This window comes from Colletotrichum tamarilloi, assembly GCF_030869305.1.
Source record: "Colletotrichum tamarilloi strain Tom-12 chromosome Unknown Scaffold_240.1, whole genome shotgun sequence".
NCBI classification, from domain to species: Eukaryota; Fungi; Ascomycota; class Sordariomycetes; order Glomerellales; family Glomerellaceae; genus Colletotrichum; species Colletotrichum tamarilloi.
Window position 1 is genome coordinate 1 of NW_026849623.1, and position 24,122 is coordinate 24,122.

At 51.4% G+C, this 24,122-nt stretch overlaps 8 protein-coding genes across 8 annotated transcripts; 3 read left to right on the forward strand and 5 right to left on the reverse strand.

Annotated features, from left to right (window-relative positions):
• Positions 1-404: 404 nt before the first annotated feature.
• CTAM01_16605 (endo-beta-1,3-glucanase) lies at positions 405-2,597 on the reverse strand (the record flags this gene model as incomplete). The annotated part of the gene is made up of 1 exon (XM_060532597.1): positions 405-2,597. The coding sequence occupies one exon, from the start codon at positions 2,595-2,597 to the stop codon at positions 405-407; it is 2,193 nt and encodes a 730-aa protein (XP_060372817.1).
• Positions 2,598-3,260: 663 nt separating this feature from the next.
• On the reverse strand, positions 3,261-3,677 carry CTAM01_16606 (uncharacterized protein; the record flags this gene model as incomplete). The annotated part of the gene is made up of 1 exon (XM_060532598.1): positions 3,261-3,677. One exon carries the CDS (start codon positions 3,675-3,677, stop codon positions 3,261-3,263), a length of 417 nt encoding a protein of 138 aa, XP_060372818.1.
• Positions 3,678-9,713: 6,036 nt separating this feature from the next.
• On the forward strand, positions 9,714-10,838 carry CTAM01_16607 (uncharacterized protein; the record flags this gene model as incomplete). The annotated part of the gene is made up of 6 exons (XM_060532599.1): positions 9,714-10,044; positions 10,107-10,214; positions 10,274-10,347; positions 10,401-10,602; positions 10,697-10,735; positions 10,792-10,838. 6 exons carry the CDS (start codon positions 9,714-9,716, stop codon positions 10,836-10,838), a joined length of 801 nt encoding a protein of 266 aa, XP_060372819.1.
• A 679-nt stretch (positions 10,839-11,517) lies between these two features.
• On the forward strand, positions 11,518-12,444 carry CTAM01_16608 (uncharacterized protein; the record flags this gene model as incomplete). Its single annotated transcript, XM_060532600.1, has 2 exons — positions 11,518-11,758; positions 11,810-12,444. 2 exons carry the CDS (start codon positions 11,518-11,520, stop codon positions 12,442-12,444), a joined length of 876 nt encoding a protein of 291 aa, XP_060372820.1.
• Positions 12,445-13,239: 795 nt separating this feature from the next.
• On the reverse strand, positions 13,240-14,229 carry CTAM01_16609 (uncharacterized protein; the record flags this gene model as incomplete). Its single annotated transcript, XM_060532601.1, has 1 exon — positions 13,240-14,229. The coding sequence occupies one exon, from the start codon at positions 14,227-14,229 to the stop codon at positions 13,240-13,242; it is 990 nt and encodes a 329-aa protein (XP_060372821.1).
• A 2,537-nt stretch (positions 14,230-16,766) lies between these two features.
• On the reverse strand, positions 16,767-18,174 carry CTAM01_16610 (WD repeat domain-containing protein; the record flags this gene model as incomplete). Its single annotated transcript, XM_060532602.1, has 5 exons — positions 16,767-16,936; positions 16,990-17,615; positions 17,669-17,764; positions 17,821-17,860; positions 17,919-18,174. Coding segments are annotated over 5 exons (1,188 nt in total), but the record flags the coding sequence as incomplete, so codon positions are not given.
• A 956-nt stretch (positions 18,175-19,130) lies between these two features.
• On the forward strand, positions 19,131-21,548 carry CTAM01_16611 (uncharacterized protein; the record flags this gene model as incomplete). The annotated part of the gene is made up of 3 exons (XM_060532603.1): positions 19,131-19,181; positions 19,239-20,328; positions 20,380-21,548. 3 exons carry the CDS (start codon positions 19,131-19,133, stop codon positions 21,546-21,548), a joined length of 2,310 nt encoding a protein of 769 aa, XP_060372823.1.
• A 723-nt stretch (positions 21,549-22,271) lies between these two features.
• On the reverse strand, positions 22,272-23,182 carry CTAM01_16612 (uncharacterized protein; the record flags this gene model as incomplete). The annotated part of the gene is made up of 3 exons (XM_060532604.1): positions 22,272-22,502; positions 22,588-22,916; positions 23,044-23,182. The coding sequence occupies 3 exons, from the start codon at positions 23,180-23,182 to the stop codon at positions 22,272-22,274; spliced, it is 699 nt and encodes a 232-aa protein (XP_060372824.1).
• Positions 23,183-24,122: the final 940 nt, after the last annotated feature.

Sequence of the window (24,122 nt, forward strand, 5' to 3'; positions counted from 1 at the left end):
AACACACTGAACAGATTTTCTCGAGTTAGGATGACCTGCCTTCAATCTCTACCCCCCGAGACTATCTTGCAAATCGCAGCTTGTTCAGACCTCAGTTTCTCATGCCTTCGCCATCTCCGACTCACCTACGAAGCATTTCAACTAATCTATTCTTTCCGATCAATCAAATGCTAAATACAGTGTGAATTAACCCATACGAACAATCACCGACATGGTGTACACGGTATAAAACATCATACCATGATGCCGGCAGCTTTCAAGCCGGGCATGTTTAGGCCCCCAAACTCCAGAGTACTCCGTCATGTACAGTGCTGCGTATCGCTGAGTAGCAGACGCAGGGCTTGACTATCATCCTTCATCCATCCATACATCAAGTCTCGTAACAGTCATCTGGCATCAATGTGTCAGACCGTCTTGCCGCCGCAGTCCGGTATAACGACGCCAGACTTGACCTTGCGGTTGACGTCCATCAGACCCCATTGGTCCTCCCAGTTCTTGTCTTTTTCGTTGTACATTATCTTCCATGGCTCATCAAAGGCCGAGAACCAAAAGTAGTTGGTACCATTAGTCAAAGCGGGACATACCCACTTGTCCAACAGCTCATTCAGCTCGTCGATACCGGCAACTGAGGCATTGGGGCAGCCCGTAGCAGTGCCATCGCCGCAGCTTGTGCCACCTTTGGTCGGCCAACCAATCTCGGCAATCACGTTCTTCTTCTTGTCCGACTTGAAGAACCCACCGGCTTGATTCTCCCAAAATGCGTAAGTCCACATGGCTGCGTCCTTGGCGTTGGTTCCAGAGAAGAACGGGTGGATGTTGGCCATGATGTAGTCACTCTTTGACGCCAAAGATGCCGTCCAGTCGTCGCCCAGGTCTGAAGTTGCCACAGGCAGGCTAAGTCCCTTGCTGGTCAAGTTGGTTCGTACCTCTTGGAGTAGAGTCCCCAGTTCCGACTCGGTCATTTGCTTCCGGAACAGAATTTCGTTGGCGACGATGAGACCCTCGAAATGCTTGTCTCCGTACTGGTCCAGAATATCCCACATTTGGGAAAGTTGTCTCGCGTTGGTTGTCTTGTTGCCATCCTGCCATACACCCAACCAGATCTTCACTGTGCCCTCCAGTTTGAGTTGCTCAATTGAGTGAATAAGCATCTGCGTCTGGTTGCAGTCTGTGCCGTACAAGCGGACAGTGTTGGTCAGTTGACTGAGAACAGCAAGATCACGGGTGATGTTGTTCTGTGAAGGAGGATTGTGATAACAATCGGGGTACTGGGAGTTGAGAGGCGTGTAGTCCATTCCGGGGAACACCTTATGCAGTTCCTTGTTGTTCATAAGCGCTTTGATTTCGGCACTGTCGGCGCTGAGGTCACCGTTGGAGTTCTTGTCGTCGTCTGCTGATTGTCCATTTCCTGAGCTCTTGCCGTCGCGACTGTTTCTAGAAATCAATCCACCTGTAATGCCACCAGCAATGGCACCGGCGATGAGGAGGATCACTCCGAGAATAATGCAACACTTCCACTTTCTGCGTCCCTTGTTTTGCTGCGCCATCCACTCTGATTTCTTCTCTGGTGAGCTGAGGTCAATGGCGCTGCCGTTTTGATACTCGGCCGTTCCCTTGGGGTCGTAGTAGCCGCTGTGATTTCGGTTCGCCATTAATCCTGCTGCGGCACCTCCCGCAGCAGCCGCGCCGGCTGCGCCAGCTGCTTTCGTCTTGCCTGTTCGATCGCTGTTGGAAAGACTAAGCATCGAGTTTCGTCCACTTTTGGGCTTGCCGTAGTCGAGACCATCATCACCATCGTCCGCGATAGAGTTAGGATCCACCACGCCAAGGTGTTGGGGGTGTCGTTGGTAGTAAGGGTTTTCGTTGTAATAGTCGTTGTAGCCGTATGGGCTCGAAGATGGGGATAGCCTGGCCGGAGAAGCGCCAGCTCCGCCGAGAGCCGTCAGGCTGGAGTGGGAGTCTCGGTCCGGAAGACTGCCTTGGTAGCTACCTTGGTAAGGACGCGGGACGGCATTGCTCATCTCGTATACGTCGCCTCCCGGTTGACTGTAAGCTTGCGGTGGTGCACTGGGCTGCTGAGACTGTCCTCGCGGGGTCTGGCCAGCACTTCTCATGGCACCAACCCCGCTCTCCCTGGCGTTACGTTCGGCGACGGTGTAAGCGATACCAGCCATACCTCCTGATGCCGTGTCGCTAAAGTTATCCGCGCCAGGTGTGATATTCGGATTCAGATTGCTCTGCTGTGGAGCCGCATAACGATCGGGGCCCCAGTCGCGGTGCACCGGAACCTGCGGAGAGTTGTCGATGGGGGATACGGCTTGATGAGCTCCGTATGCTGTAGCGGCACCGCCCACGGCACCGACAGCAGCCGGTGGTGGTCCCTGGCGATCGTTCCTCCGCTCAGCTCTCATGCGGCCAAAGTTCGGGTCATGATTGGGTTCGGAGTACTGGTGATCATGATGGTATTCATGAGGCGCGCCGTGGTGGTACTGATTATCTTGGTAGTACTCCGGGGGATTGGGGGTATGAGACCGATAAGCCTGGTCTAGGGGCTCTCGCTCGGCATCGCGGCCGTCTTCAAAGTCGTATCGTGGCATGTTTCGGGCAGGATGTATAATTTCGAGGTAACGTCTCGCAACCCTCGTGGGTTGAATGGTTGACTGACCAACAGCCAAGAAGTTCTGCTCGATTGTGGTGGATGAGGGAAGCGGAGAAATCGAGGGACGCTGGGTAGACGGGAGTCGACTTTGGAGGATGGCCGGCTAATGCGTGCGGCGGTTGCAGGAATGCGGGTGCAATTTCAAAATGTCTCGGAACAACAACTGTTTAATTGTGAGTGCGGTTCTCGCTGAAATCGGCATGTGTAAAAGCCCGCCTAATCATTCCCGCGTAGCGACTGCAGCGAGATCGGGAAGAGACCGCATCAAATTGAAGAGGTGCATGGAGAACAGGTGATGCAGATGGGAAGCAGGGAAAGAAACACTAACCTCCGTGCACCAGGTCTCCCGGTGACTCGGATTGAGAAGCCGGCAGGCGGACGACGCAAGCTAGTCGCCTCCGCCTAGTAGAAGTAGTGTCGCGGCGAGTTTGGCGATGGTTGAGCGTACCAAAGGAAGTTCGTGGGACAGTCGCAGAGACGTTTGGCACGTTTGTTTGTTCGAACGGGCGAGCAGCGAGAAGCCGGGGAATTACCGGTGCGACAATGTCGAGGCGAGGAATCGCGCGTTTTTGAGATGACTGTCTCGAAACCCTGGGTGGGATTAGGTGTACGGAGATTGCAAACCGTCAAAATGGGCTTTGCTCTGCCAGAAACCGTAAGGGGAAGAAAAAAGGTAGATGTTGAGGTGAATGGGGTGTGAGCGAGAATGGTGAGCAAGCAAGCCCCCGAGAGTGTTAGGCGCGGAAAATCTGGCTGGGCATTTAGGTGTTTCGCCCGCAGCAGCGCCAGGTAAGAAGTTCGTATTTTGGTACACCCGTGCGGCTCCCTTGTCTGGCGTTGCGCTTGCTCGTATTGGCTTGCGACCCGTCTCCAAGTGTTGTCGAGGAGCTCGAGTACTGGTATCTGCCCGCGGGGTGCGCGCGCAGGAAGCGGGAGCCGGAGGAATCGTTGTTTGGAGTGGTTCGCCTTGGAGATGCTGAAGACAAGGCTTGGAAGGATTGTTGTCGGCGTCGGGCATGAGGCATTCGACAGAAAAGAAGGAATGATACGGATACAATAAGGTGGGTAGCACGATGAGCGGTGGCTTGGGTGGTCTTGTGTTCGTGGATGTTGGCTTTTCAATCTTGGCCCATGAAGACAATGGACGACCCGACGTCAATCAGTGGAGAGGGACTGTACCGTAGTACCGAAGCTGCAACGACGATATACGTAGGTACCTTGGAAGACTCTATGTATACCGCGGGACTTGCGAAAAGAGGCAAAATGCGCCGCGTGTGAGACAAATTGGGGGGGCCTTTAAGTTCTAACAGGATGGGATGGCAGGAACGGGGGCAGGCACAGCTGAAGCAAAGGTACCTACAATGTAAAGCACCCCGTACCTAGGTACCGTAACCTCTCGTGAATGCTTCCTTCCTCAGCCATATTCTTCCCTTGTGTGAACAGATTGGGGACAGATTGGCATTTTCACGGGAGGAAGTAACTGCCATAGCCATTTACAGATATCCTTCCTTGGCAAATTGGTTTGGTCGCCGCCTCCTTTCACTGGCACCCGTTCTCCATACCATATATGGCCTCATGAGTCTCGACAACAACGGGAATGGTGCGTCGATAACAACGGCCCAGCCTTGTCCCTCCAAGCTGGAATCTGGGGAGGAGGAACCTAGCTATACCTGCCTCCCCTCCGAGCCCCAGCCCCTGTGCTCACGGGACTCCTCCCTGACCCCATCTGCTTTGCCGAGTGCCGTCATCCAGGACAGGGGGGCGCCTTAGGATGATGGGATCAGACTGAGAGAGTGGAGTGAATGCTGTTGCATTTGCACCTTAAAAACCTAAGCCCAGGCAATACCAGACCCGCCTGGTATCCGGTTAGGTAGTTTTCTCGGAGTGAAAAATAAAAGCAGACTAGGGGAAAGGAGAGGCACATACCACACCACAGTGACGGGGGGCAAAAGGCCCGCTGCAAAGCTGGGAAAAAGCAAGGCAGCCCGAGCCAAGCAGGTTTATTTTGAGTCCCTGGCCGGGGCAACAAGGGAAAGAGCGGCCCTTTCTGTGCAGCCACTGATCCATGCCTCTCGTTCTCCAGCCGTACGCAGTACTTGTACACAGTAAGCTCATGAGATGCAAACACCACTCTCTGTTTTGGACTTTGCCTTACCTTGGTTGCCTTTCTACCGTACAATACTTAAACCTGGGCCATCATCCATGCCTTTTGCTGAGAACAACTGAGACCGTTGGAGATGGCGGAGGCCAAGGTGCTAAAGAGTACCTAAGTTGGGTGCATAAGGAAGCGGCTGTGCAGAGACCGCAGATGAATGAATTCCCGAAAAGCAGCCGGTGCTTTGCTCAAGGTACCTAGGCGGCACTCGAGTCACCACTGCTAAACGTCCCCCTTACACCAGCTACTCGTCTACCAACCGGACGTATTCGAAGGGCTTCACTTTTGGGACACGTTTGCGACTGCAATCTAAATAAGACCAGCGACAAATCGCTGACCGCAAACTGAGTGTGCCCACTCACGAGTCTGAATGAATGTTTCTTTAGTGGGCCGAAGCCCTGGCTGGCTCTTGTCCCTCCGGGCCTATGGACAGACCGTGGTTGGCTGAGCGACCGCTGGCGCCTACCCTGTCTATTTGAGGTGTGGCTGCGCCCCTCTCTACATAGTACGGAGTACCTACTGCAGTATACACAGTAAACCAGCCCACCACTTCTCCTGGAAGCCCGTGACCCTCACTTCCCACTAGCCCCCCCCCCGCCCTCGCTGATCCATCCATTCGATTGTCGTTCTTGTCGTCCAACCTCTTCGTCTCACTTTACTTAGTACGAATGCGTGCCCGCCAGTAATCCGTACCTGAGCGACAGCATTCGCGAACAGCGAAAGAACCGACTTCGTCAGCAACACGGGTCCTCACCGACAATGCTCCGACCACCAGGTCGTTGACGGCTGCCGAGTCAACGCTACGACAGAAGTCTGTTTTTCCAACAAAAGTATCGTCCTCAGTCATGCAAAATGCGACGGGGGGCCGGTGATCATCAGGCCCACATGCAACCAAGTCCATCAAAAGCAAACACACAGAATCAAGCATCATCCACCCACACAACCAACCTCCAGACAATCAGACTGTCGCAGATCGAATCCCATCATTTCCCGCCCGTAAACACTTCACGCAACTCTGCGTGTTGGGTACGCTCGTAGCTTTGTACGGATTGACAGCGATGATCAGCAAAATCCGAAACTGTCATCCCATCCTTTGGCTATTTTACTTCCTCCCTCCAGTGCCGCAAAAGCTCCCGACCCCTCTCAAAAAAAGAAACCCCAGCAACCTTCCCTACTGAATCAATCTGCCTCTAAAATCAGCAAGGAAGTCCCTTTTGCCATCACTCTTGAAGAGTCCCAGGCTTCTCAGTGCCCCTTCATCTCAATCACCATTGCCGCCTTCCGCCTTCACCGTAGTCGTATTCTATGCTTTGGCTCCCGCGAACCCCCCTACCAAAAACACCAAACCTGAAGCACACTGAAGCAGCACCGGCCCTGCTTCACTCTCCCTACGGAGTACTGCTGCAACGCTAACCCATGTTTTACGCATGACATCACCAAATAGCTTCAAACAGGATGGATTCCCCTTTCAGTCATCGGCGCTCACCTCTGCTCTGGGACAATTGATGCTACGTAATAATTTGAGCTTTTCCACGAGTGTTCACTCACACAGCTGAAAGCGAGAGTAAGAGTGAGGAAAGCCACGCCACACTCTTCTACCTACCATATTGCTGACACTCCACCTGACGCCACATTCTGCCTGCCATCTGCTCTTCCAGCGTCCAGCTTTGCGCCGGCCTGATCAACCCTCGTTAAATACACAGACCACCGTCCTATTCTCCTGAGAGGTTCTGCGAGACTGCAAAACCTCGTATCGGCGAGTCAGGCGACTTGCGAAAAAGGCAGCTCGACCAATATGTAGGTCCATAGCGCCATTAGTCAACTCTCAGTGAAGTGAACCATCATTTCTATCTGTCTCCAACTACCCTCAACTAGTGCCTGGCATCCTTTCCCCCGACCTTTTCCGTCAATGCCCATCATCTCCCATTTTAGGAGGCTCAACTTAGATAATTTGCGAATCACTTCCGCAACGTCATCCCCAAACTCTGGGACTAACGCGTGCAGTATTGCGATACTTGGGTCAAAGTCGTGTTCTTTTCTAGAGCTTCTGCAGCTTTATCTCATAAATGGGTGTTGATCTGCCATGTGGGTGCATCAAGCACAGTCGAATAGGCGGAGCTAATGTAGCCATTTGCAACACAATCGAAGTGTAGGTCAACGATGATACACGCTCTAAGAATCTCTCGTCACGTCATAATCATTACTGAAATGCCGGGGAGTTCGTTTGAATATTGTGTAACCGCCCAGACGATCTGATACTTGTACCTCCAACTTCACAGCACCATCAACAAGCCAGACGAAGTATGATTTCTTAGGTTCAAGTAGTGTATTCACACCAACTGAATTGCCTCAAGTCAAGTCATTCCAGTGTAACTGAAACAATAATCCCCATTCGGAAGTCATTCATTCACATCATGATGGTGCTTTTCCAAGCCCGTCTCGTATGACCTGCATCACATGCACCGATGCTAAGTGGAAGGCCTGATTTCGCAGCTGCGGTAGTCTAGAAGAGAGTCTTGACCAGAGCTTTGTGATTTCTTCAAATTACAACCGCTCGTAACGAATCACAGTAGCCCTAAATGGGACGTGGAAGTAAGAGCCCTTTCGACAGCACGTCGAAGACAGGTTTATTTGCTATCAACTTACATCCAAGTGTGGCTATATATGCTTGAGCCAGTCTCAAACACACCTAAGTGGACTTTATGCATGGACTTGAAACATAGACTCTTTTTGAAACTCGAACGAGTACACACAGGTTAAAATCTTTGGCCACGGATGTCGAAGGCTTGGCTTCGATGTGCCCGGAAACTTCTCAGCGATGTACGATCCTTCTTGTTTTCGCCCATCAGGTATAATTATGAGCTTATGTCAGCGCTGTAATGGCAGGCTAAAAAACACCTATATGATCTGATAAACGACAGTAAGCCGTATTTATGTACGCCAGACTTTTGAGTACTATCTGTAGTCGCAGTGCTACCGAGCCGTTACGGGCTCCGAAGTCTAAGGAGCATCCATTTCGGCACATCGTGTATTCGAAAACTTCACCAGCTGTATCTAGTTGAATGACATCTGCAGACCTTTCTTGCCAGATTCCTAGTGAAAGATTCGTTCTATCTGGGCTGAAACAGTCGGTCCAGAAGCAAGAGACCTTGAGGCTTAAAAGCCTTGGGTGAAAGCATCCATATAGTCTACTGGAATGGCAAACCGATATCGAGAACGCTTCATTCCATCTAGTAATTCTTTTTGAGGAAAGGTGGCGCTTTTAACATTTTAGGTACTGGTCAAGTCACTTGCAACGATCACAGTAGTATATAACGTTTACAAGACGAAGTTACACGTATTATATCATTGCTATCGGACGTCACTCAGTGCTTATGAACTTCTATTTTGATGCGATTAGCAGTACTAACAGAGCCTCCAATTCTACCATAGCAACAAAAGCCTCATAACGCTTATCGTCTAAGATTAGTTAATGACACATGAAGATAGTTAAGGTACAGAGATAAGACTAGCGTAACCGCCCTCCGCTGCCGTTATATCCCATTTACGCGACGTTGCTATCCTTCTGATTTGTTTTGTTCATGCTTTCATGGGGGAAAGGAGCACCCTTGAAAGTAAGAACAATACCGGGCTAAGAATTAAGTCGTGAAAACGTGGTAAGTTCTGAACTCTTCCGATAGTGATACTTTTGAGGGAAGACAGTGCATTTTATGTCATTAAGCAAGGGCGGCGTACATGGGTAATAATACAACTTTATTGTCTTGTTCAGTTCGACGAACGTTTACCCTAGAGCGGAACGCTACGTATCCCTCGAGCATCTCATTTTACGTATATGCATCTTTTGAGTAAAGACAAGGCTTAAGAAGTTTTTGATAATCACGACTATTAGCAATTATCCTTCTTTTATCCATGTAAATACTCTTGATGCAACATCTTGAACTGAATCGTTCTGCCCGATTCTCAGCTACGATGAAGCCATTCACCGAATAGTATGTATCGTCTTCAAACTGGACAGACGTGCTTCTGATAACTGAGATTCAATTTGCCAGCTGATGTCTCATCTTAGTCAATAGCATGAGCACTCTCGGACCAGTGCTCGTGGAGAGCGAGAGGTTGCTAGTGTGGATCGACTCGGTTATCGGCAGGCAGGTGAGACGCAGTTGGGCCCCATCACACCTGTTCCAGATTTCGTTTAAGCCCCTGGCTCAGACTGAAGGCCCCCCCAAAATGGCAAATCTCCCAACCCCAAGAACATGTCACCAGCCCGAAAGCTCGCACTTGCGTGATACCTCAGGCTTTACGTTTACAGGTATGTTACTGTCGAGTTGAAATCACTTGGAATTGGCTTTTCCGTCCTAAAATCATATTCTACGGTCGTTCCATGCACAAACCGTCTTGATAGACGTGCAGAAATTGCTTGCAGCCCCAAGCTAGGGCTCGTTTCATGAGAGCCCGTCCTGCGCTTAGCACTTGAGAGACATGAAACACGTCAACGCAACACTCCAGATGTATCAAAGGGTTTGCTTGGCTGAGCACAGATGACAAGAGCAGGGATCATCGCAAGCCCACCCGACCTTCTCTGCTAGGAAACCAGTACTCAGGAGTGCAAAGATTCGTTCGGAGTTTCATCGGCCATCGTCCCTTCCATGATGAGATGGCCATCCCTCGCTCGTGAATCGAGCTCTCAAACAGCCATTGTAGCCGAGCAAAATGAGCCGGTATATCCTATATGACGGGAGAGAGAACCCCGTATGCGGATCTTACGGTAGACAAAACCAAGGCGGTCCCCAGGTTTGATTATCCTCTCAACAAACCAATGTGCGGTTGCTATTGCTCCCTTGTTCTGCATTTTTCTAGCACGTTGAGCCTCCCGCTGTTACTCTCTTTTCCAAGATCAAAATGCCCCCCAAAAGCAACCACTACTCAACAGTATCGCACTCGGATACATATGATGATTCCACTACTGAAGTCGACGAGTCACTCATGGGAGATGAGAAGCAATGGCACTCAATAGACCTGAACGTGAAAGGGAACCAGGGAGGAAGCACTTGGAAAGAGGTCAAAATTCTCTTGCGGAGATATCGCTGGCTTATCGACACGCTTCTCCTCCTCACGAATATTGGTCTCTCGCTAGGACTGTCGTTATTGTTGTACTATCAGTTTGAAGACGCCAAGTTCCCGTCGCGAATGACACAAATTGGCGGCGATTACACAGGCGCTGGCCCGCAATGTAAGTCAGCCCCCAGACTAAGCCATGGTATGGTCCGCTAAGCTAACTGTTGTGACCTTCAGTCCCGATCGAGATCAAGAAATTTGATGCCGACCATGCCGTGGTGCCTCCCAACGCAACAGAATTTCTTTCCGAAGCTACGCTGAACCAATGGCGATCGCTTTTGCCTGGTAACGCCACTAGCTGAGACCTCAACTACAAGATTGATGATTCACTAACACCGGTATAGCTGGTGCCGGTTGGAAATCCGAGGACGACGGCCCTTTCTTCACCACTACCATGACCCATCAATTGCATTGCATCGTACGGTTCAACTATATTGCTTCCTTAGAGATACATCTACTGACTTCTTGTAGTTCATGATGGGACGCATCTACTCTGGAATGGTCACCAACAAGACTGACATGTCTAGAACCGAGGCTGATATCCATTTCTATCACTGCATTGACTATCTGAGACAAGCAACCATGTGCTCAGCGGATCTGGCACTTGAGCCACATCTGATTACGGACGCGGATGACAACGGGCCTGGAGATGGTAGTTGGAACGGCATGCATGGTAGGCGACTTCTCCCCCCCGACAAACTGCAGATAATTCCCAGCCAAGGGGTGTCAATCTCAAAGAGCGAGAACTAACTCGGACGTACTCCCAGTCTGCAAGAATCACGATCAAGTGATCAAATACGTAGATCGTAAGTTCAAACAATAAACACCTCTAAATTGACAACAGTCTAACACCGAGTCACAGGGCAAATCAAGGAAGGAGTTCGTGTGGTTCTGCCGATAGATGACTGAGCACTAGAGATTGGAGTAGTTTTTGAGTGACAGCGTCTTTATCCCATTGAGAATACAATACAACAGTAATACTCTTCTTCGGACTCTCAACGAATGAATCATACGCAGCACCATGGGTCCACACAGTCAGCCTTTTTGGAAAAGAGATTGTGCAATAGGCGACATCCACCTACGGAATGGATTCCAAGTAACCCAAACTCATGTTGGTTGGCGCCAAGACCTTCGCCGCAAGCCTGTACCCACGTTCTCAATAAAGGATCTCTTCTGCGCAAGACATAATTGGACTACGCCGCACGCAACAGCTGACTTGAGTCTAGTCAGTGCAGCTGCACACATCGGCGCCAGCGGATCGCAAGGAGGACTGACAACCAGATTTGAGATCTGTGATTGGAAGTGTCCTTCAAGGATGCCTGTCAGTTTCCCATAGCCTCGATGCCTGTGGACGGAGCTACTCGCATGCCTGCTTCCGACCTTGCATGCCAGCTGAAGCTTTGGCCGCAGCCTGATTTCCCTGGTATTAAATACCTCTGGATCTGGAAGCCAGGCAGCTGGACAATACAATGAGTTTCTTCTGCATCTTCCCTTTGTCATCCCTCGACCTGCGCTCCATCCATCTCGTCTGATTGAGCAACTGGGTAAGCCAGCGATAATCGGAGGCTTTGAGAGACTCACACTCGTCATGCATCTTCTAGGTCGCGTCTCACTCTGCCTTCTCCTCTCGGCCCACGGAACACACTCCGAAAACCGTTTTCGAAGACCGCCTGGTCCGGGTCCCTCAGGTGACTTCCGAGATAACCCTGTTTACCCGTTGGGAACCCAACTTGATCTACAATGGGAAACGGACTTTACGGCAATCGACTTAATCATCTGGCATGAAGCGACGTATCCGAAGAGTAAAGCAACGTATGCTTCAATTATCTGTAGGTCAATCCATTGCGAGAGATTCTTTGGATGAGAGCTCAGAAATGCAGCAAACACGCGTGCGCTGGGCATGCTCTGGACGGTCAGCTTTACTGGCTTCCCTTCGCACCATGATCCGACTTTGAGCCCTGTGTACTTCATTCAGATGTTCAACCACAGTGCTTCAGTGGGAGACATTACTTGCCACTATTTCAACATTACCAACTCCGTAGCATCCACCTCGGCGACAACATCGACATCCCCTACGTCGACAGCTTCGACTTTGACGGCAGTTGCTACACTGGTTGAAGCATCCCCAACCGCGTCACCTGGCTCTAGTGGAATGAATAACGGCGCATCTACCGGTGTAGTCGCTGGCATTACAGTGGGCGTCGTTTTGGGAACGCTGGCTATCATGGGCCTAGTGGGTTGGGTTATCTGGAGGCACCTGCGAAAGAAGAAACAGGGTCATGGGAGCGGTGATGCCGGGGCAAGCGACGTGGGGAACTTTTCTGCTGTTCAGGAAATCGGGCCCTCTCCTCCTCTTCGTTGGAAGTACGAGCTTCCTATGAATGCTCAGCAACATCGTTATGAAGCTGATGGAACAGAAGTTGTGAGGTATGAGATGGCCAGCGAACTTGGTTCGACTGACAATGAGAACAAAACTTTGAGGGTGAGGGGTGACGCAATGTTGAGAGAGCCGTGAGCAACCTATGTATGGATCGGAGGTAAATAGGACTTATGTGAAAGCTGTCGAGAGGAAGGCTCAATATCCAAATACCTAGATGAAATACTCCGCCATTATTGAACAGCATGATACTAGCATTCACGGCAGGCTCGGGAATGCCGTCGGTCTGTGGCATCTAGCAAATTGCCCTTCTTGAGGATATTGGAAATCATCATGTAATGCCTTACTTACTTGAAGCATTATATCCAGCTTCGGAAGCCGCCTCTTCATGTTCATATAGCTGGAAACCTCGAGGCTTAGCTTTTCATGTGGAATCCTCAATACTGAATCCGTTGTTTGAGCACAAACTAAAGGGTTGAACAACCACCTCAAACTACTTATGCTATGATTGCTTTCTAATTATCCTGGCCGATAATTTCTGAAACCGGCTCAACTACCTGCTGCTGGATAACCGACATGAACATCACCTCTCGAGATCGGTTCAATGTTAGAATCAAGGTCCTTCTCGCGCACCCACAAGCCCATTTGGAAGACGACGCTACGGGATTACATCTATAATACTCAAAGTTTCCCACAATTCAAGACTCTTTCCCGGGGTAATAAATGGTACTGAGGCATGTGAGCATGTCGTTTCTCGAAATGCTACAGTTCACTCATACGATGAACACAGGAGGTCTCAGGTAGATAATGGTGTGAAAAGGATTGTAGGCTACTGGGCATTGAAGTCCAATTAAAGTCACACCTAGCAGTGAACGTGAGTCCATTATTATTGATGCCGCTAACGTAGCATCCAGGTTAGACAGGTTAGACAATCTACTGTAGCCATGCTTTCACCAAGTTCCTCAGCCCACTCGCCATCCATTCTTCATCAATCTTCGTCATAGCATCAAAGCCATGCTCACCAGGCTGGACCGCTAGATTGAACTCCAACTCAGGGTCAACCTCCCTAACCAACTCTTTCAACGCGACATTTCCTTTCGCCGGCACAACACTATCATCAGCACCCTGCCACACGAATACACCACCGCGCGGGAACCTCTGCCCAGCCCTCAACCTCTCAAACGGAAAAAGCTGCTCCTTCTCGAGCGGGAACATCTTGGGAAAACCGCCGTGTTGAAGATTAGCAAACATGAGGAGGCCCCTCTCGAGATTTCGGTCGTTGGAGATGAGTGCAGGTGCCTCCCCATTACGAATCTTTTCAAAATGGTCGTCAACGATGCTCTGAGGCAGGGCTAGTCCGAATACCGGAGCCGTCGGCTTCTCCATGAAGTGTGCGTCGGCAAGGTCGATGCAAGGATAGGCGGCTGTCACAGCCCGGATTTCCTTGGCATGAGACAAGCCTGTCATGATACTCAGGTAGCCTCCCGCACTGTCACCAGCCGTCAGGATCCGATCCGTGTCAACATCAACGCGGCCTCCAAGCTCTTTCTTGAGAAAAGGGGCTAGCTCCTTATGAACCCAGGCCCAATGATCCTCTATATCTTCGAGGAGGTCTTCGATAGTGGACTCCGGCGCGAGACGGTAGTTCGGGCTCACTATTACAGCCGAGTGGCGTGCCGCAAGTTCCATGTGCCAGGGCGCGAAGAATCCGGGATAGAGACTCGCGCCGCCGATAAAACCGCCGCCGTGGTAGCGTAGTATTATGGGGCATGGTGAGGTCACCGGGCTCGAGGCCTCTGTCAGCTTCTTCGGGATGAGGACATCGGTGGTGATGGAGTGGTCTGAAATTGTCTTGTAAATCGTTGTCAGGATGGTGAAGTCTGAGAAACGAGACATGTCGTCTGGATGCGGCAGGAGATCCATTTTGGCTTGTTGGATGCGTATCTGGGCCAAGTAGCTTTATGATAGGCAACGCTAGTTGTCTGAAAAGATGAGAGGACCTAGTCTCATGGAAATGTTCCGTAGTCGCAGGTCTTTCAGAAGAGAATGGTTTCTAAACAGTATCTGTTGAGCTCATTATGGGTCTCTCGGTTGCTTTCTGTCCCCGACAGACACGCTGACCCGCGGAAACTTATTAAGAAATCTCCACACTAATATACATTCTCAAACATCCCAACCCCGCGAATAGCATTGACTAGTGGTCTTCGGATGTCGAACATGACATTTGGAGCTCCGTGCTTCGGAATCCGGTCTTTTGAGTTTCGGGAACTAGCAGTCGTAGTCTCAACTTGGACCAAGCTGCAGGAGTCTTAATCCGCAAGCCTGAGAGTCCGCGCCAGTGGTAGATTAGACTTGAGGGCTAAAACGTCTGTTGGATCCCACCCTCGGGCCGGCATTTGCGGACGGCATGTGTCCGTATTGAACGAGGGCCTTCAAATTGGGTGGCCAGGGGCGTCAAGTTAAGGCCTCAGATGATCGCATTGATGGCCTATTTGATGTCAGTCTCATGAAGTTTGTCGGATAGAAAGCCAACATTGTTCGCGGCAGACAAGCCCGCGTCAATACGCGGAAGGTTGGCAAATCCATAGCACGTCCAATACCACCAGTGAATTTTTTGAATTACAATCCAAAAGGAACCAAGTAATACACCGAGTTCTCTCTTTTTGTTGGGTCAAGGCCGTTTAGTTTTGCAATCACTGAAATACATAATTCTAAGCCCCCAACGAAAGTAGCCTCCTAGCCACAGAAAGGAGCATCTACAAGACTTACCGATGAATGTTATCCTAGATAATACATTGTTTAGGAGTAACCGATATGAATCTAGAGCAAACGCATAGGAGATGCACCAATATATCACAAAAAGCGTCTATACGGCATCTTGCCATATATACTTACCTACCAAAGAGACAAAAGATAGGTAGCTAAAGTGGGTAGCGTAAGGCTACTCCTCTTAAATACTGACATCATCGATCCTCTTCTATTCAACACCTGAAGGGAGAAAGAAGCTTAAGAGAAAGAGGAAAATTACATGAAAAGTTTTATTCCCCAGCTAAGCCACAACTGCAAACAAGGTCCACATTTTGACAACAAGTTCTGTTGATAGAGTACGGAAAACATATACTTAAATTTTCGTTGCAAAGGCAGAATTCCTAAACCCCCAAGAACCATGTCAACAGAAGCGTAGACTAAATGAAGAGACTACCCCAGGAGACAGGGAGGCTTACGTTATGCCGAGAGAGGTTAGTACATAATAAGAAGTTGGATAGAACGCTATGAAACAAGGAATAGCTTGAATTTGCTGCGTACTTCACGATTTCGGCAAGTCTAGAGTCTATACTGTTGGGTATCTGGTCGAAGACTATGACTAGCCTTCCTTAGGCTTGCGAGACTTCTACTAGGGACGTTCTTACTAATACTATCGATGATCAATTGTTCCCTTGACTGGGTGTTCCAGACGACTCTTTGAGGGCTGTACATAGTACATCATAGATCTTTCTCAAGCGTAATTCCTAGTTCCACACCCAAGCCTCCTTGGGTGATTTATGTCGCGAGTTGTCTCGAGCAAGTCGTTGTTCGCTGTCCTTTCTGTAACGTTGCCTGCCCAAAGGATCTTGTCGTCTGGCAGGCTGGGTGGAGTGAATGTAAGTGATGCTGGAGCTTACTTCTGGGAACTTTGCAGTTCGCAAAGGACTTTACCCAGGCTCTTCAAGCGACGAAACCGGACTTCGCTAATCACTGCCGCCGGGGCACCTAATTCTATCATCCTCGTAGCAGGCTTTGCAACGCCGAAAATCTGTGGTTGTGCAATGGGATGAGTGGTGATCTCGCTAATCACGATATCATCAACAGATGTCCCATCTGTTGATCTACTGAGGGGGCAACCAGGCCAGCTTCTGGCTTCCCGAGACAAAGAGCGTTCCTAAAGAGACTCAGCTGAGGAAGAAAAGCAATGATAGTAACGGATGGGGACTACGGCAAGGCATACCGCACCGCCGCACCACTAGCCACAGCCTGTGTCATGTCATTGAACCCAAATTGTACATGGTTTATTGTAACATTAGCCGCCATTGGTGGCATTCATGTAGCCTAATTCTCGAAGCCTTGGCCGCTGTAAGCAATCCTTCATTGTTGGCTTGCTCGTGCGTGCTTTTCTACAAAAAAACATATGGCCACCAACTGAACTAGTAGAGCCAGCATCTCAGAGGGCTTTACTCTGTTCTGTGCTGATGAGAGTCTCTGTCAATGAGTCTAGAGGCGGGGATCCCAGCCTCGAGCTTGCTCGTCGCCGTGGCAAAGAAGCGATCCATCAGCTGGTGGGCAATTGCGGGAGTTTCGGTGACAGAGTTGTTGCTCAAATGAGAGACTCCGTCCATGAACGAGCCCGACGAGACTCTGCTGCTTGTTGGAGTGATTGCGTCACTTCCTTCGCTGCGAGATACTGTGCTGGAAGACGTGCTCCTCTAGTCCACGTTACGTTCAGCAGTCGGGGCACCACCACGCCAGAGACCGTAGAAACCGTCGCAATTCTTCCACATCTTGATCGTGCCGTCCTCGGAGCCAGTTCCGTACAGCTTGCCGTCGGGGGAGAATGCGATGGACCAGATGGGGCCATGGTGCCCCTTGAGAGTTTCTAATAGCGTGTTAGTAGGTATCCTGCTTCCAAGTTTCTATCCACCAACTCACCGATCTCGCCAGCGTCGTCCCAGCGGCAGACGCGTGCCCAGGTACCCGGCTCTTCGCCCATGATAATCTTGCGACCCTTGAGGTCCAAACCGACGCTTGCAACGCCATGCTTCAGTTCCAAGCGCTTGAGTTCGTCCATCGCTTGCGGGCCTCCCCAAAAGTATACCCATTTGCCGGCGGCCACAGCCAAGACAGGAAGGCCGCCTCCAATATCACCGGGCGAGGTGTGCTCGGGCGCCAGGGAGACGAGCTCACAGGACTTGATTTCGCCGTCGAGGACCTCCTGACGAATGACGTTACGGGTGGGCAGGTCGAACCACCTTAGGGTGTTGTCGGACGCAGTGACGATCGTGTTAGGATCCTTGGTCCAAGCAATGAACTTGATGGAGCCAGTATGGGTGCCTTCGCCAATCTCAAAGCCGGCCGAGGCAGGCACGGTGATGGGCGTACCGGTGGGAGAGTTAGGATCGGGGGCGAAATCGCTGAGGTCGAAGACGCGAAGCTTCTTCTCCATGCCTCCTGTGGCGATGAGCTCAGAGTTGTCAGGTGGGTAAGCGACGGCGCGGACGATGTGGTTGTGCTGAAGGGTGTAGAGGACTTCTCCACTATGAGTGTCCCAGACCTTGCTGCTGGTCATTAGTCACGGTTCGGAGTATGAGTGACGTGTGATAAGACTTACGCGGTGAAGTCGGCAGAGGCGGTTGCGGCGTTGGAGGCATCAGGACTCAATCTGGCCTGCCAGACAGCACCCTTGTGGCCAATGAAGGTTCCGATCCTGTGTGAGCACTCGTCAGCCACGCGCGGTCAACTGGTCTTGGAGGAGGAAGCTACCAATCGCCAGTAACACCATCGCGCAACATTGGATTTCCATCTGCGACAGGGTTAGCAAAACCCTGGTGGCAGCGCAGGATCATTTATCTCCAGCTTACCCTTGCAAGCAGAGATCATGTAGTATTGCTCTCCCTTCTCAAGGCCAGAGAAGCAGACGTGAGGAACAGGTCGAGAGTGGCCATGGCAGGTCAGAGGAACATATTGACGCGAGGTCTCGGCAGCGGGAGGGGCAGCGGCAGCCATATCGTCGTTGAGGGGAGGAATTCGGGGTGCTAGGTGCTTGTTGGTTTCGTGAGAGTCGCAATCGCAACGTTTGCGCTGTGGATGGGTATCAAGTTGTCGACAAGTTGGATGCTTTGTTTTTTTTTGTTGTTTTTTTTGGCGATTGACAGTCGAAGGAGATGAGGAAAAAACGAAGTCAAGGAGAGTCAGTCAGATACAGCCGTTACGTCGTAAATATCGTGAGGAGTAGGTACGATGGATCGCGTGAGGGCAAGCAGCGCAGCAATAGCTCCAGGAAATAGAGCGAACGCACGTCAAGGGAAAGGAAAGAAAAAAGGAGGACGGGGAAAGCTGCAGGAGGATGCGAGAAGCAATGGGAGAGCGGCGCAGATGAAATAATAGTGGGGGGCTCCCCGAGTCGGAGCAAGGCCGATTTGCGCCTGGATTATGTCGGGTGCGATTGTTTGATGGAAGCCGCTGCAAGAGCAGGTGCGAAATGTGAGAGTGTACCTACTTGTTGGAAGCCGGTTCCATGAAAGGAGGTACAAAGGCACACCTTGTACCTTGTTCGGAAGGAGTCAAGGAGATTCGATGGACCCCTGAAACCAGGCCGGTCCTGCCACGAGCAGCCAGAACTTCAGAGTGACCCCGCGCTGCTCCGTGCAGGTCGCGGATTCTATTCCTACCTAATACCTAACACCTAAGAGGGGGAGCTGCTGAGGTAAGCGTCCTAGCAGTGTGGCTTGCAGGCAGCCCTGCCTGTTGGAAGCCACGTGCTGCTTTGCTTGCTGGCCCCATAGATGTGGCTGACGGTATCCGAAGGCCCGCAGTACCTACCTAGGTATCCGTGAGGTATGTAGGTACTGTGGCGCATTGGAGCTTCAGCGTTCCCGCTTCCGTCATCATCGTCTAGCTACCTTACCTACTTGACTACCTATCTCCCCTCCATAACGTAAGGCAAGGAAGGTACCGCCCACCACCTCGAATCGATACGAGCGAGCTTTCCACCTAAAGAGCCACCCTCGGACTCTCTGGACTCTTTCTGATACCTACTTACTTTTCCCGACCTCCATCACAGATTGCCAGCAATGACGACAGACTTCAAGCTATCCGCCCAGCTGTCTGGCCACGACTCGGACGTAAGCAAACGAACCTTGAACGCTCTATTCATCAGCTAATGCAAATGCAATCCACAGGTCAAGGCAGTCAGCTTTCCTTCTCCTCAAACCCTACTCACTGCTTCTCGAGATGGGAGTGTACGAGTCTGGCGTCAAACGTCTGGCCCCCCTCCGACTTTCGAACCCGCAATCTCAAGTCAAACATCCGAATTCGTCAACGCTGTCACATACTTTCAACCCTCCGAATCATACCCGGAGGGACTGATTGCCTCCGGTGGTAAGGATACAATCGTCGAGGTCAAACAACCCCAAGCTGCCCCGAGTGACAACGCCGAGAGACTTTTGATAGGTCACTCCCAAAACGTGTGCACTCTGGACGTGTCGCCTCAGGGATCCTATCTTGTATCGGGCGGATGGGATGCTCAGGCCATCGTCTGGAATATCAACACCTGGGAACCTGAGATTCGTCTCAGCGGTCATGATAAGAGTGTGTGGGCTGTCCTTGCTCTTGACGAGGACACGGTAGTCACGGGATGCGCCGATACTAGCATCCGCATTTACAAGCTTTCCTCCGCCATTGCCGGGGACGCCGAACCACAGTCAACTATCCACACACCTGAAGTCATTCGTGCTCTTGCAAAGGTTCCCAAGGGCCATTCGAGCGGAGCTGATGTTGCAAGTGCCAGCAACGATGGCATCATCAGGCTTTGGAAGCTGAATGGTCAGCAAGTTGGGGAGCTAATCGGCCACGAGAACTTCATCTACGCTTTGACAAGTCTTCCTTCGGGTGAGTTAGTCAGCTCCGGAGAGGATCGCACTGTAAGAATATGGAAGGGGAACGAGTGCGTTCAGACGATCACACATCCCGCCATCTCTGTATGGGCTGTTGCTGCGAACCCGGAGTCTGGCGACATCATTACAGGAGCCAGTGATGGTGTCGCGCGTGTCTTCACGCGCAACTCTGAGCGGGCAGCCAGTGCCGATACCATCTCCGCGTTCGAGGAGTCGGTGAAGGCTTCAGCAATTCCTCAGCAACAATTACCAGACATCAACAAGGAGAAGCTACCTGGTCCCGAGTTCCTTCAGTCTAGGTCGGGTACTAAGGAGGGCCAGGTGCAGATGATCAACGAGGGCAATGGACTAATCACTGCCCACCAATGGTCCCAAAGTAAGTTTGATCTTAAAGCACTCTCTCCCATACACGGCTAACGGCGCAAAGGTCAACAACAATGGATCAACATTGGCACCGTAGTTGACTCCGCTGGAAGCAGCGGGAAGAAGACAGAACACAATGGCAAGTCTTATGACTACGTTTTCGATGTTGATATTGAGGACGGAAAGCCACCCTTGAAGCTGCCTTACAACCTATCCCAAAATCCTTACGACGCCGCGACAAAGTTTCTCAATGACAACGAGCTGCCTCTGAGCTACCTGGACAACGTGGCCGGCTTCATCACACAGAACACCAAAGGTGCCACTCTAGGCCAGTCAGCATCCTCAGGTGGTGCTGATCCTTACGGCACCGAGTCGAGATATCGCCCAGGCGAGTCTGAAACTTCAGCTCCCAAGCTCCTACCGCACACCGAGTATCTCTTCATCACGGCCGGCAAATACGATGCCATGATTAATAAAATTCTCACAATCAACGCGAACATGATTTCGTCTGGTCGCAAGGACTCTGCCCTGAACCCCAACGAGCAAAGCATACTCAAGGCTGTCAAGGAGGCCATTGGATCTTCGACGGCGGTTAACCAACAAGGCATCGATCTTGTGGTCAAGATTGTGACACACTGGCCTTATGCCGAGCGACTCGCTGGCCTGGATCTGTTAAGATGTGTTGCTCCGGCACCTCTCGCTGCTAAACTCTCACTTCCCGGTGCTTCTTTCCTCCAGATCGCTGCGACCAGCGCTTTAGAGGCGACAGACGGTGCCGCGCCCAATGAGAATTCTGCAATGATGGCACTCAGGGCATTTGCCAACATCTTCAGCTCCCCTGAGGGTCGAGCGCTAGCCGCGAAGGAGGCTCCTCTTGCAGCGAGCGTTCTAGAGCGTGTGTTGGGTATCTCCGGTGGTGCTGCGATTGGGCCTTCTAATCGCAACGTCCTAGTTGCTGCGACCACTACTCTAATTAACTATGCCGTGCTCGCCTCGAAGGAGAAGTCCAAGCAAGAGTCGAAACGTTTCATTCAGGCCCTTGGCAAGATACTCTCTACGCAATCCGACTCGGAGGTTATCTACCGAGCACTTGTCGCTTTGGGAACGTTTGCTGCTACCAACAAACCTGAGGTGAAGAGTCTGGGAGGCGAGGGTTGGATCAAGGGGGCTATCGACCGCGTGTCGGAGCCGCGGGTGAAGCATGTGGGACAAGAAGCTCTCCAACAGCTGTGAACGGTGCATAGTGTGATAGGATTGATGTGGGATAATGAAGCTTGCTTTATGGAGTTTCCGGAAACATGACTTGGGTGACGGCTATGTGATGGCCGTAAGGGTGCGCGCCTGCTGACGCTCCGGCGAAACGGGAGGGAGGGGGGGAGACGCCAGGGGGGTTTGCGGTTATCATACAGAGTCAAGTAGCTGGCCATCTTGGACCGCTACCTATAGAGCAATGCATGCACCGGTAGATTACTGTTCATGGCGTTCTCCAGTGTGGCTAATTGAGCGTCTGGTACAGCTAAGCGTTCGATGTGAGGATGACGAATAAACCCGGCGTTATCGTTTGGCCATCATTATCGGACAGAGCTGCAAAGGGGATCCAACGAAGACGTGCTAATCAACATCCCGATATTCCTCTGTCACATCTTATAGTACCAGTCTGCGTAATATTTCTGAACGTGTTTGTAATTGTGACCGCGGTAAGCGAGCATTGTTGATGGGGTGTACTTCAGAAAAGAATGAGTACTTCGTTTCAAAGAGGAAAAGATAGGGGAAAAAAAAACACCTGCGGGCCGCAGCCGTTTGAAGCTATCCCTCCATATAAAAATGAAATAAAAATAAAAACGCCGTCTTTAATGCCTCCCAAGAATGTACAATAGTTCCCAAGGTATAATCCATCCATTGCGTCCATCCGACTCTCAGAACAACTCATGCATAAAATTGGGCCGTGCTGCTCAGTCACAGCAGGATCCAGAGCGCACCGAGCACAAGCGGGAGCAAACCAGCGACGGAGAAGCTCGTTGTCGTCCTTGCGCCAGCGGATGTTCCTTGCACATACCCCGCGCCAGACTCTTTTGTCGTGATAGTATAGACGTCGCCGAAGCCGATGTCGGTGGAGTTGAAGCAGTTTGTCTCGTTGACTTTTCCGATTTTCGGGTCGCCTGGCTCAGCGAATTCAATATCGACGCACTGTTGTTGCGGTATTAGCACCTTTCTACCTACCTCTCTCTCTGTGTCTCTTTCTGGCCGAGGTAGAGGGGCAGGGAAGACTTACTGAGAACAGAGCGGCGCCGTGAACAGCAAGTTCGACAATTTGGATCGTGGCGTGATCTCCGGCCTTGACGGTGGTGTTTGCCGGGAGGGGCACTTGCGGGAGGCAGACGGTGCCCGGGTAAGGGTTTTTGCTGGGACCAAGGATTTGGAAGACGGGGACCATGGGGAAAGACATGTTGATGGGACCGCCGTCGGGCCCGTCGCTGCCGAAGCCCATGTTGGCATACATCATTGCCTGGGCGTGGCCCTGGAACCAGCCTGGTTGGAAGGCGAGAGCACCACCCGTCGTGGGCCAGTAGGTGCGGTTTTGGGTGACGTGCATGCCGCCGCCTTTGGGGATTGATTAGTGAGGCCGAGTCTTTGACTTATAGAGTGTATGAGGGTTGAAGTTTGGCCGGGGAGAGAGCCATGGCGATAGCGAAGGTAAGTGATTGACGGCCGAGGAGTGAGAACTTACATGGGTAGTTCCATTGCATGCCGTAGGGGAATGTGTCATTGGTAATGAGGTTATTACCGCGCCAGCCCGGGTATGAGATGACGATGTGGGCTGACGCTGTCGCGGCGAGGACGAGTGCTGATAGTATTGAAAAGAGCATCTTGGCGATTTGTGTATGGAAGGTGGCCGTCCAAAGTCCACGATTGTCTTATTCCAATGGCGAACACTCTCTTTTCTGCACTTGGAATCCGGATCGACAAATATACACTTTCTTCTTTCACAAGCTTTTCGTCTGACTGTCTGTCTGTCGGAACGGCTTGCAAGCTCGCCTGGAGATTTTTGAGGTGGTTGGTTGTTCGGATGGTTCGTGTGAGCTTTTGAGGCAAACCTCGCTTGAGATAACGAAAGATTCTCGAGAACAAGTCCAACTAGAGGGGAGTCCACAGCTTTGTTCAAGAACAAGGGTTCTGTGAGATCAAAGAATATTCTGGTGGTGGCACTAGGTGAGTCGAGTTGGAAAGAACAGAAGGGAGAAGGCGCAAATGAGAGACGACAGGCTGAATGATATTTGGGCGGGGGCGGGAGCCTGCATGGTAAGGTTACTATCTACTCCGTACTTCAAGGTCAGGAAGATGGCCCGGCCGACCGTTCCAGCCGCCGAGCCATGGATGTTCATTTCTGCCGTACCATTGGATTCGCACCTTGCAGCCATCCAATCGAGTCGGGTCGACCTGGCGTGCGCGTGGAGGTGTGAATGCGAATGGGGACACTCAGTCACACCAGGAAAGGGACAAGAGGACTGGCAGACAGACTGCAGTAGCCAGTAGTATACGTAGGTATGCCTTCATCTGCAAGACCATGGGCAATAGCTGCCGTTCCCCTGCCGGGCTAGCGACGCAACCAATGGCAGACAGAAGCGCCCATGAAAGTGAGAGTCGCTGCGGGAGTGGCAGGGGATTATTCAATCGAAGGTGTTTGGGGGCGCACGAGGCCAATGAGACGCCGTATCACCTCGGTGGCAGAGGGGATCTCGACGATGAGTGGTGAGAGGGGGAGGCGACGAACAGGGATGCTGCGAAGTGTAAGCGCCGGCTTTAGAC